Source organism: Spea bombifrons, chromosome 13 (assembly GCF_027358695.1).
Source record: "Spea bombifrons isolate aSpeBom1 chromosome 13, aSpeBom1.2.pri, whole genome shotgun sequence".
Taxonomy (NCBI): Eukaryota; Metazoa; Chordata; class Amphibia; order Anura; family Pelobatidae; genus Spea; species Spea bombifrons.
In genome coordinates, this window is record NC_071099.1 from 1,172,501 (window position 1) to 1,187,867 (window position 15,367).

General features: G+C 39.4%; 1 protein-coding gene across 1 annotated transcript; it reads right to left on the reverse strand.

Moving 5' to 3' along the window:
* Positions 1-377: 377 nt before the first annotated feature.
* ERGIC3 (ERGIC and golgi 3) lies at positions 378-13,559 on the reverse strand. The gene is made up of 13 exons (XM_053453357.1): positions 13,467-13,559; positions 10,076-10,146; positions 9,314-9,401; positions 7,705-7,824; positions 7,084-7,180; positions 5,481-5,646; positions 4,981-5,038; positions 2,825-2,856; positions 2,558-2,654; positions 2,246-2,310; positions 1,250-1,386; positions 1,073-1,128; positions 378-598 (listed from the first exon to the last, which is right to left on the reverse strand). The coding sequence occupies exons 1-13, from the start codon at positions 13,552-13,554 to the stop codon at positions 519-521; spliced, it is 1,155 nt and encodes a 384-aa protein (XP_053309332.1). The 5' UTR covers positions 13,555-13,559; the 3' UTR covers positions 378-518.
* Between the last annotated feature and the right edge of the window lie 1,808 nt (positions 13,560-15,367).

Below are 15,367 nucleotides of genomic sequence, written 5' to 3' on the forward strand. Positions count from 1 at the left end.
ATGCATTGAATCCAGACGGACTGTATTGGGGCTGTGTGATATCTGCAACCTGATCTCCCTTACTGGTAGGGCTAGAATGGCATTATATGAAGGCAATGAACATTATGTTTAGATTCCAAGAAACAATAATGCCAAAAAAGGGGTAAGCATTGTGCTTCGAAGCGCTGCAGAGACACTTTTTGTCCTTCCAATTGTTGACTTAAACTGAACTGAGGGCAGCATGGGTAGAATTAGCAGAAACCAAAACAGTTCATAAAATACGTAATGCACGTACCACCTGAATGTTGTCAAAAAACGCACACTGTAGAGGAAAACACTGGAGGCGCTGGATAAAATTTAGAAGAGTCTCTGTTGCTTGGTTTAGTGTATTTTTCTCATTTTGTAAAGTCAACATTTAATGTTTTTGCAGCGCGCACATTCTCCAGGTCATTTAAATGTCCCTTTCCTGGCATCCACACTTTGCTGACGAGAGATACTGCAGTCTCTTGCGTGTCGGGAGGTCTCCTGGAGTTGCTTAATTAAGTGGTCTTTCCCAGTTCAATCTTTTTCTGGATGGCACGCGTTGAGTGGTAGATTAGAGAGTCAATGAGACCTGCAACTGAGAAGGACATTTGAACCCAATGAGATTTCACACACTGCTCTTTAACATGGTGGTCAACGACCTAGTAGAAATATGAGGGTCACCGTTTCATTGAAAGATTAACAGTTATTTATTTGAATTTGTAAAGTTTTTTTCCCTGGGAACAAGGTTTTTTGTTTTAGATATGTATGTATACTCACAAGAAACGCACGACAGTGCAAGTGCAATTTGATTAGACCTGGATATAGAAACATTTTATATGTTGAGGTATCTAAAGGGGTGCGTGACTGCCAAGCTCAGCCTGTAGTGAAATGCGGCGGAAGCATGCTCCTGCCTGTTTTACTTATCTTTATGGAGGTGACCCCCCATCAAAGGGCAAGTTTTGGTCCAGAAATGTATTTGACTAGTTACGCGATTCTCCAGCAACCATACAAATGTTTTATTTCCACCATTAAATGTTAATGGATCACATACACAAAACATTCAACCTACCTGTGAATACGCCTCCAATGATGGCACAAACTCCTGTTAGGAAGTGTGTGAAAGACCTGCAAAGAATTAAGCTTTGTTATAATTTATAGTATTGGCTCATTTTGAAAAAAAAAATTAAACATTTAAAAAACAACACAGAACCAGTCTCAGAAGAGGTAGGGACATTCATTACATTACCTGTGCTTCTCGGTGAGTTTCACCATCATTGGGGAGAGTTCATAAAGGACAAAGACACCCGGAAGACCCTGATCTCCAATTAAACCATTGGCTATCTTTTCATGTCTGGTAACTGAAAACTGATTAGTCCTTAATACCTGGTGAAAAATACGTAAAGAGATTCAGTTTCTGTAGAACGTCCATCCATGCAGAGGATTGTACTACTCATTAATAATTATCGAGTGGTAAACATAAAAACACAAACTACAAATAGAGTGTAGAGCAACACAAAACATCAGATTATATTATTTGATAGATCAACAGGCAGAGACCGCTTAGGCCTGGGATTTGAACTGAGAACCGTCAACTATGATGGGGCTAAATACCACAGGTATTACTCGGCTTGTTCTTTTTTTAATCTATTCAACTATATTATATATATATATTATATACACATACACAATCCATTTAGCTAGGGCTTACAGATACCATTTCTTTCCTTTTCCTTGCTACACTAAACCTAAACTCACCCATTATTCAACAGCAGATGCTGACACTCACACTTGCTAACACCAAACGGTAATAAATGCACATTAGAACTCCAAACCGTAACACACACTCACTCTAATACCAACTTTACACACAAACAAACTCTCCCCCTACGATCAGCAGTGCAGCTCGTCAGCCGCCAACCCCCGACCTTACCCGTACCTCACATGGAGCCCTGTCTTTACTGCAGTTCATATTGCGTGTGCACGCTGCCGCCCTACTACTGCAGTCTCACATAACGCAAGTCACTTGGCCTACATCTGCGTCTCAGTAACCGGGGTGCTCTGCAGCAATAAACCAGTTCTTTGCAGAAAATCGTAACTATATCAAGCAGCAACTGGTTCGTGTAAAACTACCGTGTTGGCAAGAATCTTCTTCAAGTGAAGTGCTGTACCAAATTTGTATGGTAGTTTTATATTTAGGCCATTATTACTCCTAAGCTAAACCATACACTGTGACAGTACCTACCTCTCCATCAACTTTAACATAAACCGTCGGCACAATTTTTACAAAATATTGAAACATCATAGAACCTGTGGAGAAAGGGGGGAAAAACATTAAGGAAATATTTAGTGATAAGCAAAAATTTTAAACTAGAAGTACTGAATATTCACAGACAAAGGATCATTTTAAACCATGTAAGAAATTGCACAACTAATTAGCAATACACTGCCCAATATAGAAAGCACAGCCCACTCACTGTTTTGCAACAAACAATGAAAGATACGTCGCTGGTCTTAAATAGGAGTAGATACCACCAGGAAGAAAAAAAGGGAGTACCTTGCATTGCAACGATGCTTGTCCCATCGAGAGGGTTCACAAGACCAGGGTAATCTCTTCCAAAGGACAAATGCTTGATATCATGTGTCATATTGATCTAGAAGAAGAAGAAGAATTGGGTTTATCTTTAGGCACATTTTGTCAGATGCTGCAGCAATATGTTACTTATGAAATACCTTAAATATTCTCAACAAGCTGGTGTAGAATTTAGAATATTTAGAGTGCTGAAAGTTATTTAATTCCGCAGCAGATCATACTCATACTTACATTGTCAAGGCCAAAGCTCTGTAAGTCGTGTACTGTAAAGAAAAAATAAAACGGTTAGCGCTATTTCAGAAAGCACAAAACATACACTTTCAGTCCGTCACGAAAGAATGACATAAGAACCTATTTCAGATTGGTCCACCTTTAAGATGCTTTACTCTGCACAGAGCATTGTCCAATCAGTGCAATCAAGAAATCTCTATTTATTTATGCATTGTACAGGTCCAACAATGTTCCCCTTGCATGAGAAGCTCACTGGGTTTGACTCTCCTACACAATCTCTCGTTAGTTAATGAAGTCCAATGAGTGTTGATTTAATAACGCATTATAAAGTCAGAGAATTGAAACATCTCCTGCAAACAGGTTTAGTGAATATACTCCTAATGTCTTGCGTGAGCAACACTTTAATTAGCACAATTCTGGGGAAGGAAAAACCAAGGAAACAAACTGACTTTTGGGCTTATGCGAAGCGAGCCAGAAAACACATTAGATTCAGTTAATTTCAGATGAAAAGCTCTACTTTTAATCCTTTTTTTTAATGTTTTTGTACATCAGTCTGTACATAGGTACAATATCTTGCAAACGTAATTAGACGCCTTACTAATTCTCTCATTTTAGGAATTTGCAGACGGCAAAACATTTTGTTCTGTATGATTTTAGAACATTGAACCAGAAAAGGGATCTTTGTAAGGCGAGACTGCTTTTATTTTAGTTAAAAAAAATAAAAATCCTAAGGATAATGCCCCTTAATAATGAGATGTATTAACTATAAGTAAATACATAAAAAGAATCATTTTATAAAGTGTTATAGATGGCAGACTAGGTGGGCCAATATCGGTCAACATGTTAATATAAACAAGGCCCTGTGGTGAGTCCAGGCCACTCTGTCACAGGTAGTAGACTACGGGCGCAATGTTTCTCGACTTTATCTCCCAATATATTTCGGGATATAAGTGCTCTCCTACACATGCCTTCATTTTACTGTAAATCAGGCAAAACACCTAATATAATTATTCAGTCAACTGTTATTTACGATAGAATTGTATGGATGCAGGAACGTGCCTCAGGAATAATAAAAACCAACTAGAAAATGTTAGTAACAGAGCATTTTGTACAATTTGCACAGAACACAGTCATTGATCCATATGAAGACAGACGTATGTAACTTACTCTCAACAGCGTGCACTGCATAGAGGAGGCAGAGGAAAAAAGAGAGAGAGACCAGACCTTAATTACAGAGCAGGCATACGTTTCATTAAACTGCCACACCGTCTCACATTTACCTCACTTCTTAATCCTCCACTGACATTCAGCAACAGCAGAAGGAAAAGGACAGAGAGGCCTGAAGTTACCAACGATACGATTCAAATTATGGGCGAGATAATTTTTTTATTATTATTTTTTAGCCCCAGCTGATTATTAAATGTTGAACTTACAATTCTTTCTAGTACTGCGTAAAACACCGGCTCCCGGCTGCTACTGTCAAACCTTATTTCTCAGTCACAAACCTACATAAAGATTTGCGGACCTAATTGTTTTGGGGGTTTTCTTTTGTTGTTCTGCTGGTTTTCTATGTCACACCCGGAAGACAATGTAAATTTATCTTTCTGGCCCATCTAGTCTTCCCATTTAATCGTCTGCCCAGATGCACAAAAACATTAAAATACACACATGCTATATATCAAAAAAAGTTACTTAAAAGGATTACAATGAATAGATTGAAAGATCAGGGCCCTCTTCTCCTTATGTACCAGCATGCTCTAATGTGTGTTAAGGTTATTGTCCTAAACTGGCTTAAATGTTAAATATTTGTAATAGCCATGCACATAATTAAAAATACGGTAATATCTGCACCCATAATTTTTCGGTCTGCTTGTCCCATTTTTAATCTGGGAATAAACCAATATATGTGTTCCTGCCTTCTTTATGCACCATCATACTTTCACTAGTGGGGCGCCAGATTGTTTTTTGTATTCATCTCTTTCACTGTTCTATGTTTGTTTGTTTTGTTTTTTTAAATCCTTTCAATAAACTATTTACAAAAAGAAGGCAAAAGTCACAGTTCATGAACGGCAATTGACAATGATTTAATGACCAAAACCTGATCTATACAAGACCCTAAATCCTGGCAACGTGTTTCCCTCCGGTGGATTACTTACCATGTACATGAGATTGCTGGAAGCTTTTCCCAGGAGCAAAGTGGAAGTTTCCCGCCACCTGTACAAAGAACAAACCCCGTTTTAATCCCCGGCTTGCAAAAATGCCCTATAAACCAAAATTAACAGTATTTTCAGTATGTTCAAATAATTGATTTTTCAGTGGATTATTATTTGATTTTACCATAAATACAGAGATTAAAGATATTTTCTCAAAAGAAAAAAAAAAAAGAAAAATGGCGGACTAATCTAATATATCATCTATAAATTACATCGCTCCTATGATTGTATTTGAATAATCGCCGCAGTCTTAGAGCCATCAACTCCACATACTTTATAATAAATATATATATATATATATATATATATATATATATATATATATATATATATATATATATATATATATATATATATATATATATATATAATATTTTTCTGCTTGATCTGTAACAACCGAAGTGATGAATTTGAGTTTAGGAAAGAGTTTATCAGAAAATTACCTTGTTGACTTCAAGAAAGCCATACACCTGACAGCCCTCGTTCTTCTGTTCCTGCATCTTCTGACTAAAGCCTTCCCTTTTACATTGTTCTATAGAATCTGGAGTCTTGAACGCCCAGCCCTTCCTGCGGTATGCTTCTCGTACATCATCACAATTGTTACAACACCTAAAAAAAAAAAAAAAAAAAAAAAAAAGGTTACAATCTTAGAAGAAAACTCAATTGACATGACATGATCCAGGTCTGTTGCTGGAGTAAGTCTCTGAATTAGCCATCATTTGGTAAAAAAAATATGTCAGTGACTGCCGTTGGTTTAATTAAGAGTCATTTTCCATGCTTGAGGTACCCCGAGGAAAAAAAAACAGGGCTTTTGTTTTGAAACTATAGAAAAATGAAAAATAAATAATGGTGAATGCTAGTCTAACCAAAAAAATTTAGTTTTTTGCAATTTTGCTTAGAATTTATTCTACACTGTATGTGCCACTGATGAACAATGACTCGGTTTATGCTCGGCAACATCCCCCGATTACATCTATGCCTTGCATAGTACCCTATAGGGTAGTATTTTTAGTACTTGTGGCTTAAGGGGTTTGGGTGTAGTGAAGAGAGGGGTTGTCATTTTTATATGTAGTGCTAGGGCAATGGGATGTCAGGGCTTATTTTATTTATTTGATGCACAGTTATCAGTGCGTAGGGATAGAGATCCTACCTTACACTGGAATGTAATGCCCGATTGCATGATTAGGCATTCCTAATGTAACAGTGTAGCAGCATTCACACTGAGCGCCGTTACACATGTTCGGCTGGCAGAAAGCCATTGATGCAGAGCCTTCTGCCGATAGGGGGAGCAGAACTGACAGCCTGATGTCACTGCCACCATAAAAAAGCATGCCGTGCAGGCACATCTTAACTTTGTCACACCTTTTGTGGACATACCTGTATGTCTACAGGGTAATGAAGTGGTTAAGAAGTAGGGAAAAATGAACAAAAACAAAGCATGGAAAATACTTTTTTTTTCCCCCCAGAAAGACCAACAGCCAAAATAAACACCAACGACTTGTACTGAAGCTGACAAGAACAGGGGAAACGCGAGACTTTGCAGATCAGCACAAAAGCCAGTAGGACAATATTTAACAAGTGACCTTCTGTATTCGGGATTATTGTCTAACATAGGAGAGGAAGCCGTGCAGGAGATAAGGAGTCCGCAGAACAGGATGCAAAATAGTTTTTGATGCAGGCGTATTTCCACCTTTTAACACTATCTTTATCCGGCAGGATGCTAAAACTGTTTCATTAACTACCTTTCACTGAAATGCAGGAACCCCCCTGTGAGAATATGAAAATTGAGATTTGTGGTACGGTCACTAGAATTTATAATGAAGAGGGCAATATAAACAAATAAAAAAAAAAAAAATTCTCTCCTCTCTTTTTCTACGTGCTCCATATGTTTAGCAACGAAAATAAGGAAATTCTAAACTTAGTCGATATATCCCTAACTGTTGTTTTAAATGGAAATTGTGTGCTTTTCTTTATGCTCTGTGTATTCAGAATAAATACAATTACAAGAAAAAAAAATACAGCAATACACATTTACTATAAAATTACCTCATCTCGTCAGTCTCTGCTCCATAACAACTTTCACAACGATTAGGGTCTAAGCTTTTCATATCGAACACCTCCTGCTCTTCTGCTTTCCCTAACTCTGGAAGACAGCAACATAAACATACCTACAACTTAGAAATCTATACCGTTACTGTAGGAAAAAGAAATTTACACAAAATTATAGAATTATAAAAAGAGACTTAAGCACTTCTAAAATGATATCCATAAGAGGTCACAGTATAAGTAAAATAATGTATGTGGCCTGTTTCTTAGCTCCTGGTAATTTAATTTTGCTAAAATGTGGACTACACTAAGGGAGTTGACAGCATTCATACAGCAGTCATAATGCATTATTTTAATAGAAAGTTTAAGGTTACAATCGTGTAATCCTTACTTTTTAGATAAATAAAGCTTGTTTAATTGTTTTCTTGTTTGAAAAACAAAGTTTAAAAGACAGAGCTAGGACATGATGTCTGTAAGGAAGGCGGCTGTGGAGGCAACTGTATATCTTACTGTATAGGTATATAAGATGGTAAGATCTTGTGTTGTCTTTGCCCAAGGATAATTTCCACTAACCCATATATACATAGATGAACGCCTATCACTCCCTTCCCAAATCCATACCGTGCTTTTCCGCTTCTGTTGTTACTGGATTGCCATCTTTATCCAAACGTTGCTTAAATAAATTATGTTCCACATCAAGCTGCTGCTCCCCAGCAACATCCATTGCATCTATGCTCAAATCTGGAAACAAAATGCACAAATTGTAATTCTTCCAATAATAGAAAATATAATAGAAAATATAATATATATATATAAAATTTAAGCATAAAAAGATGACTAATGGATTTTATTTAAACAACTAACATTATTGTGACTTCTAGGGCTGCACAACACCGATACACTCCAAAAACGGACACTTTGTAGGTATGAGATTATAAATGTAGCAATTAGGTCATTACACTCCCACTTGACATTAATGTGGAATGTGGGTGCTAAAGGGTTAATGGAAAAACCAGCTCTGAAGCTCAACCGCAGCGCTTCCTGCAGAGTCCAGAGCAACTACACCTTAACACCCCATGATCCCCAAACATTATTTCGTGCCAAAACCAAGTTCTGTTAAGGTTTCAAAAATACCTAAGGAGGCTTCGGTAAACCCTCTGAACTGCCAAATTCTATAAAAAGTCAATTTAGTCTAAAAATACAAGTTTTTTTTAAAATTAAAATAGCGATGGGTTCACTTTGAAAGATGTGACTTCAAAATCAGAATACGAAAGACAGAACGGATTAGTTTATATTTAATCTAATGAAATACTACTACAAAGTTTGAGAAAGGCTGGTGGTAGAATTGGGGCAAGGAAAGAGTTAAAATACCCTGTGGTGTCTAGTTTTCAAACATATATAGTTTGATGGGGTAAAACTGTCCGGCTTTAAAGATGTCCCAAATAGGCCATGTGAGCATAATGTCAAAATTCCAAGTTGAAAAACTGAATTGCACTTGCCCCAAATGTGGCTTTTTATCTTCCCAACAAACCCATGCATGGGTGGCATCACTGTACACAGGATACATATTGGGGTGTTTGACAGTGACATACCAGGAGCTGTAAATTCATACCAAAAAGTACAATGTGTGCGGGGGGGGGGACTCCAAAAAAAAATGACTATCACAAAGTAGTAGAATTAGTGCATGGAAAGAGTTTACATACTAGCATTTGAAATACCCAGGGGTGTCTAGTTTTTAAAATATATAGTTTGATGGGGTAAACTGAACTGACTCGCTTTATGTTATTAGAAATGTACAGGTGCCAAACGGTCCCCAACTACCTCTCAGCAAGTTCCTGTTTAACCCCCTCCTGCCTTGTTTCCTTCATGAGGACACACTGTTGGCACACAGAACATCTTCATGTTATGATTCTACTATGAAAACCGCATTTCTGACGATCGTAACTCTGACGATGATCGCTGCCTCCTTCCCTGTGACCCCAGTGCCTGATGCCCTGTAACATTTTATGACACCCAAGACAGGATATCCGGTATCCCTTAAGGACATGGGTGCCCTTCCTACCCTGCTGATTTTATGATGGGGTCTGGTCAGTATTCCAGATAACATTTATGGCAGTATCTAGCCTAAGAAAAGGTTACAATTTCTGTTATTCATGTACGATCCCTGCTAACCCTCACTATTGCATCAACATACGCATGACAGGCATCGTTACGTTTTGCATGTACTCACAAGCACAAGGCATATGGGGAAATACAACATCAATGTTAATCTTTAACTTATCCCCTCTAGACTTGTCGACAAATAATTCTGGATAGATCTGAAAAAGAAGAACAAAAATAACATGATCTGAAACACCTTCATATATATATATATATATATATATATATCTCAGGAAATGGAGAGGGAACAGGATATAAAGCTTTGGAAAATAACCGAACAGGAATAAACCCCACAAAAATGTTTACTGCGTTAGGATTGGGGTATTAACAAGCCTTTCCAATGGAGAGCTGCAGAAATTGTGCAGTCACCATAGCAACCTTTAGAAGACTCATGGAAAGCGCTCTGCTTTTACAACTTTATACCAGGACTGTTTATTACAGGCCCCACAGCGTTACTCACAACAATGTAACGGACATAGAATTTCAACACACGCAGAGAAATTAGATTGCATATAGTGGGTTATCATACACTGTGATACACCTAAAAATAACAGATTTACTTACTACTTGAGGGTTATATCCGGGGTGGACTTAGGTCTTAGTGAGAAGACTCACTAACGCAAGTTTAACCGAAGCCAATACTATATAGAACTGCTAACACACACTTGTGTCTAATACGCTAAAGCGTGATAGACAAATCACTGCAGGTTTGTAATAGTTTGGCTATATGTATATAGCAAAGCAACACATTCTGTATGTAAAGGACAGTTGAAAACTCTAGGACTAGACAGAATATTTGTGAGAGTTATACACAACACAGGCATTTACTTACTTCTTTACTGAGGTAGTACTGGAGTTCAGAGAAGAAGAGAATAAGCATGATAAGGCCGCTGATCACCGTAACTAGAAGAGCGAAGCAGAAGTTTATTAAAACTCTAACACACACAGCGCACAATTTAAATCAAGCATCTAGAAAAGAAACACATTTTGGACTAATATATATATATATATTATAAAATGGCATGCAGGGAGGCTTTATTATTACATTGAGATCAGGTAATGGGTGTCACAGGAAAAATATAATCAGGGTTGAACTGTAACCGAGGTGACTATGAAACATACAGATGAAACGAACCTATTTAAATAAAAGATAATAATAAAGATCGAGTAGGGAGTATTTTTTTTCAAGGGGAGAAATATATAAAGGGTGTCATATGTTGGTACAAGGATTTTACATTCAATCGTAAAGGTAATAGAGAGGCAGTGGAGGGCTTCACGTAGTGGTTGCGTTGTGCAGGGAAGAGCAGCATTTTGGATAGACTGCAGAGGAGGGAGTGGAGACATGAATGCCAACCAAAAGAGTGTTGCAATAGTCAAGATGGGAAATAAAATAAGGGAAGGTTTTTGTTGCTTCTTTGGTGAGGAACGGGTGGATGTTTTTGTTTTTTTTGTGCAAGCAGCAGTATCTGGTGAGAAACTGAATGCGAGAGAGGAAGGAGAAGTTAGAGTTGAGCATGACCCCAAGGCATCGGGCCCGTTAGTGGGAGAGATCGTGTTGTCAATAGGGATGCACCAAAACGAAGTCTGGACCGAAACCAAAAAATCAGGATGTACTTGGCCAAAAATAAAAATGACACAATGTATATGAAATATTATATAATATATACACACACAATATTAATATATTAATATATATATATATATATATATATATGTGATTGCCAACACTCCTATCATGCCCAGGCAACCAGTACATGTATGAATCTGGGTATGCCTGGGCATGATAGCAGTGTGATTGCTGTTAGCAATCATATTTTATATAGCAATCACACCAATACATGCTGAAACCTGGCTTGCTACCCCCTTGAGTATTAATGCTGCCAGCACAGATAAAATGCTGTCCTGCAGGATGGAGTCTGCACATCACTTACAGCCTCCCTGTGCCATGCCCCCACCCCACACTTACACATCCATGCTATCACACACATATTCATTCACATATACACATTCATTCCCTCAATCATGCATACACGTTCATACAGCCTCCCCTACCCCATTACACGATTCCCCCCTGCCTCCCGGCCCAGCCGGCCCCTGGATTTTCTGCAGTTTTTTTAAAAATTATTTTATTTCACCATTTTGCTGATAATGCCATTTTCGGCCGGTATGTTTCTGCCACCAATATTCTGGTGCATCCCTAATTGTTATTGGTGATAGAGAATTCAGGGTTGGAGATGGAAGGAGGAAAGGTAATAAGTTCAGTTTTAGAAAGATTAAGAAGTTCCAGGTAGACATTCATGAAGAAATAGCAGACATGCAGTTGGTAATACGGCACATGAGAGACATGAAAATCCTTTTACAGATAGCCCACCAAATCTTAGTGCTTTGCCTGTGGAAAATGGTGCCTATTTCACTTACTACTAGAGCATGGACTGCATTTGACATAGAAGGTAAGCTAGTTTTTGCGTTTTCACGGTGGAGTTCAAACATGGGGTATGCCTCTAAGAGTTTATAATGCTAGATCAGTATTTAAAGGGGCACGGAGACCCACTTGTATCAGAGCGCAGTAAAGCAAGCTGCCGCCAGGTGAGAAACAAGCACCGTTTCAACATCAAATGGCGTAAACGGTATAAAAAGGGCCACATAAATGTCTCCAGCCAAGTAGCCACAGTTCCTAAAGTTTTACAGCATGTTCTTCTTCTATACTTTAGGTTACATTTGATGCGTCAACCTGGCTACTATTAAGTGATCTATGGCTAACAAATCCTTAATAGAATTATCCAGCCCTTACCTTTACATAGCTTATTAACATTAACCTCTCTTGCCACCAGGAGTAAGGCACACATTCTACTTTTACACGCTTCACTACATGGTATTTGCTGTAATCGAGAAGATACACACTTTGCCTCTATACTGGGCACACAGACTATTACTAATCCACACTGAAAAAACAGGTTTGAAGTGTCTGTGCGCACGCTCTGCAGCTTTTTCCGTAAGTGCATCGTAAGTGTTAAAGTCCAAAAGCATAGTCCACCGCTCTAGCTTGGCCAAAAAGTGCTGCTCCGTGTAACATATGGCGCTCTTCATGTTCCAGAAGGTACCAATATAGCTGCGATGTCACAGGATCACGCTTTTTCTAAACAAGTCATTTAATCTATCCAATATTATATATATATATATATATATATATATATATATATATATATATATATATATTTTTTTTTTTTTTTGATTCCTTTAAATAATTCCCCTAAACATGCTCTTAGTACCTCTCACGATCTCCACCTCGCTCCCGTACCCAGGATTTGCCCCGTGCTGCACCCCTTCTATGGAACTCCCTTTCATTCCATCAAACTTTCTTCCTCGCAAACTTTCAAAAGCCCCCTGAAATCCCACCTTTTTCAAGAAGACTACAGCCTTTCTTCCTAACACTCTCAGCCAGCGTCTTAACGAAGCCATCTGAACGACCAACAGCCTCTACAGATCATCCAGACCCGACCAACCCCATCCAAGCCGTCCTCTCCTACTGCTTCACCTCAACCCCCGACTAGATTGTAAGCTCACAAGAGCAGCACCCCAGTCTCTTCTTGTACCAGGTTGATATTGTGCGTTACTTAAAATTATCACACTGATTGTAACAGCGCTACAGAATCTGCTGGCGATATATAAATGTAATGATGTCAAATTTATACCGCACGCAGCACTTCAATACAATAGGGTCTATTTATATATAAACAAAACAATGGTCAGGAAAAGGCACTAAACGGGGTAATCGGAATAACATTCCATTAGCTTTAATTGCATTTGCTTTACATTCATAAAGGTTTAATAATCGTGTGTGTATATATATATATATATATATATGTGTGTGTGTGTGTGTGTGTGTGTGTATATATATATATATATATATATAGAAGGCTATAGGGTAATGTACAATGGGCAATTCTGATCACCATAGAAACCACTTTAAAACGTATCCAATTGATTAGCTCTGCACTAGAATTGCCCCATGTGTTTTTCTATCTAGTATCAGTCTCAGATCAGGTCGCCCCCTCTGATTTCTATGCATTTTATCCTTTACATGCTTGTAATATACAGTTAGTCGATAATGATTCATTACTGCTCTAAAGGTTCCTCTGTGTCTGTCACCAACATGCTCCCCGTCCACCTTTCCTTGCACCCGCTACTCCGACTGCCTCCGTCACCTTCAACCCGTCGCTTACCTAGAGCCCCGCCGCATGTCTTTATTCTGAAGTCCTCTAAAGTCTTCGGGTAGGCATCGAACTGCTTGAGCCGGTGCAGCGCCTCCATCTTTCTCTCCGGAAGCACAGAGACGGACAGCGCAGCACTTCCGGGTCCCGTCAAACCATCCGTCCTTTTGCTATTGGCTGGAGTGTGAACAAATGGGAGCGGTATTGTTATGGTCTGACGCATGTGCCATTCTGGAGCGTGTTGCCTGGATACCGACACGTAAGCCTAAGACAGTGGCGTTTGCTGCTGCCGCTGGCCGCTGAGGTCTGGCTGAGCATTGTGAGAGTAGTAGTATGAAGCTGCTGGAATGCAGCTGCTTCCTCTACACAATAATACAATTTGCGGAAAGACTTTCATTACAGTGTTTCGAAAAGTACAGGTTAATAAAAACGATCAAAAAGTTTTGTATAGTATTGGATTGTAAGCTCACAGGACCAGGGCCCTCTTCTCTTTCCGTACCGTCACTGTGCCTTAACGTACCTTCAGGTTATCGTTAAAGGGACACCCCAGCCATTGCATGCACTTTAATGCACATGGGAGCTATGTGGCCCCTTTACATTTTCGTGGTGTCCATTTACGAATGCAGGGGCTATTCTGCAGAAAACATATACGTGTTGCCCCTTGTATGCGAAATGCTCACCCTCTGTACGCTCCAAGCCCCCCAGGTGGGACTCATTCAGACCCCTGTGCGCACGCGTGCCAAGCGCTCCCATTGATTTAAATGGGAATAATTTTCGGCCACTGATTAGCTGCTTAAATGAGCCGCGTGAAAAGAATCATAAGATCGTATCATTTTATTAAAATACTATTGGAGGAGTCTTTAATCAATAAATGCTATTCATCGTCATTGTAGCCACAAAGGAGAATTTAGGGATTTATTTTTTGGGGGAAGAAAGTTCTTATTTTGATGTGTAGTCAGATGCCATCCCATCATCGCAGCTTTTGAAGACGTTCATTTTTGCAGATGTTTGTGTGTGCCGTTACTGACAATTTTCCATCTTCCACATGGAGCTGCAGACCCTCAACAAATCCTCAGCAGGCAGCAGCACTTGCCCATTCTCCAGGCCAGTGTATTCTGGAGTGCAGACGCGGACTAGCCTTTGGCACCCCAGGCAAATGCCAACAACGGCCCGTGCTCACCTGATCCGCTGCTTCAGCTGGTTATTGAATGCCGCCGTGTGCAGCTGTCGGCCACACTTCCACCATCAGGCAACCGCCGGCCTTAAAGTGCCAAGGCAGCTCCATCAACAGTCCTGAAATAGATTGTTGCTAACTGTATCTTGTCCTATTAACTGCGCGTGACTCAGATTTCCCTGATATTTTGTCTACCTTCAGAACCGCATGTGTGGACTATATCTAATGGTGCTTTATATTTTGCGCATTGAGACCCAGTTCACAGATAACACTCAGGATGGACTCATCATCAAGGTCAGAGCCGTAGCTAGCTCCTTTTGCACCCGAACAAGAATGGAAAACCCCCAGTTTTATTTACACTGCCCTTACACACACCTGTCCATAAACACACACACACACACACACACACACACGTTGCCTTTACATACACCTGCCCTTTAATAAAAACATGCGAAGCCGAGGTCTGAATTGGCAGACCTCGCGCTCCCTTGGGCCAGTTGGAGGGGGATTGTGATATCCCCAACCAGCCCTGCTCATCGGGCACCTCCACCCCAGACCAGTGCCTCACCTTTCCTACTGCTCTGATCAAGATGGTACAGATAGCATGTAACATTATTATGCAGTTTTGAAATGTATTGCTGGTCATTCACATCTGTGCTGTATTCTGGTGGTGGGATAGCATTGATGTCCATGGACTGAGGTGAGACACACAAGGGAACATTTATTGCTGAACAATAAG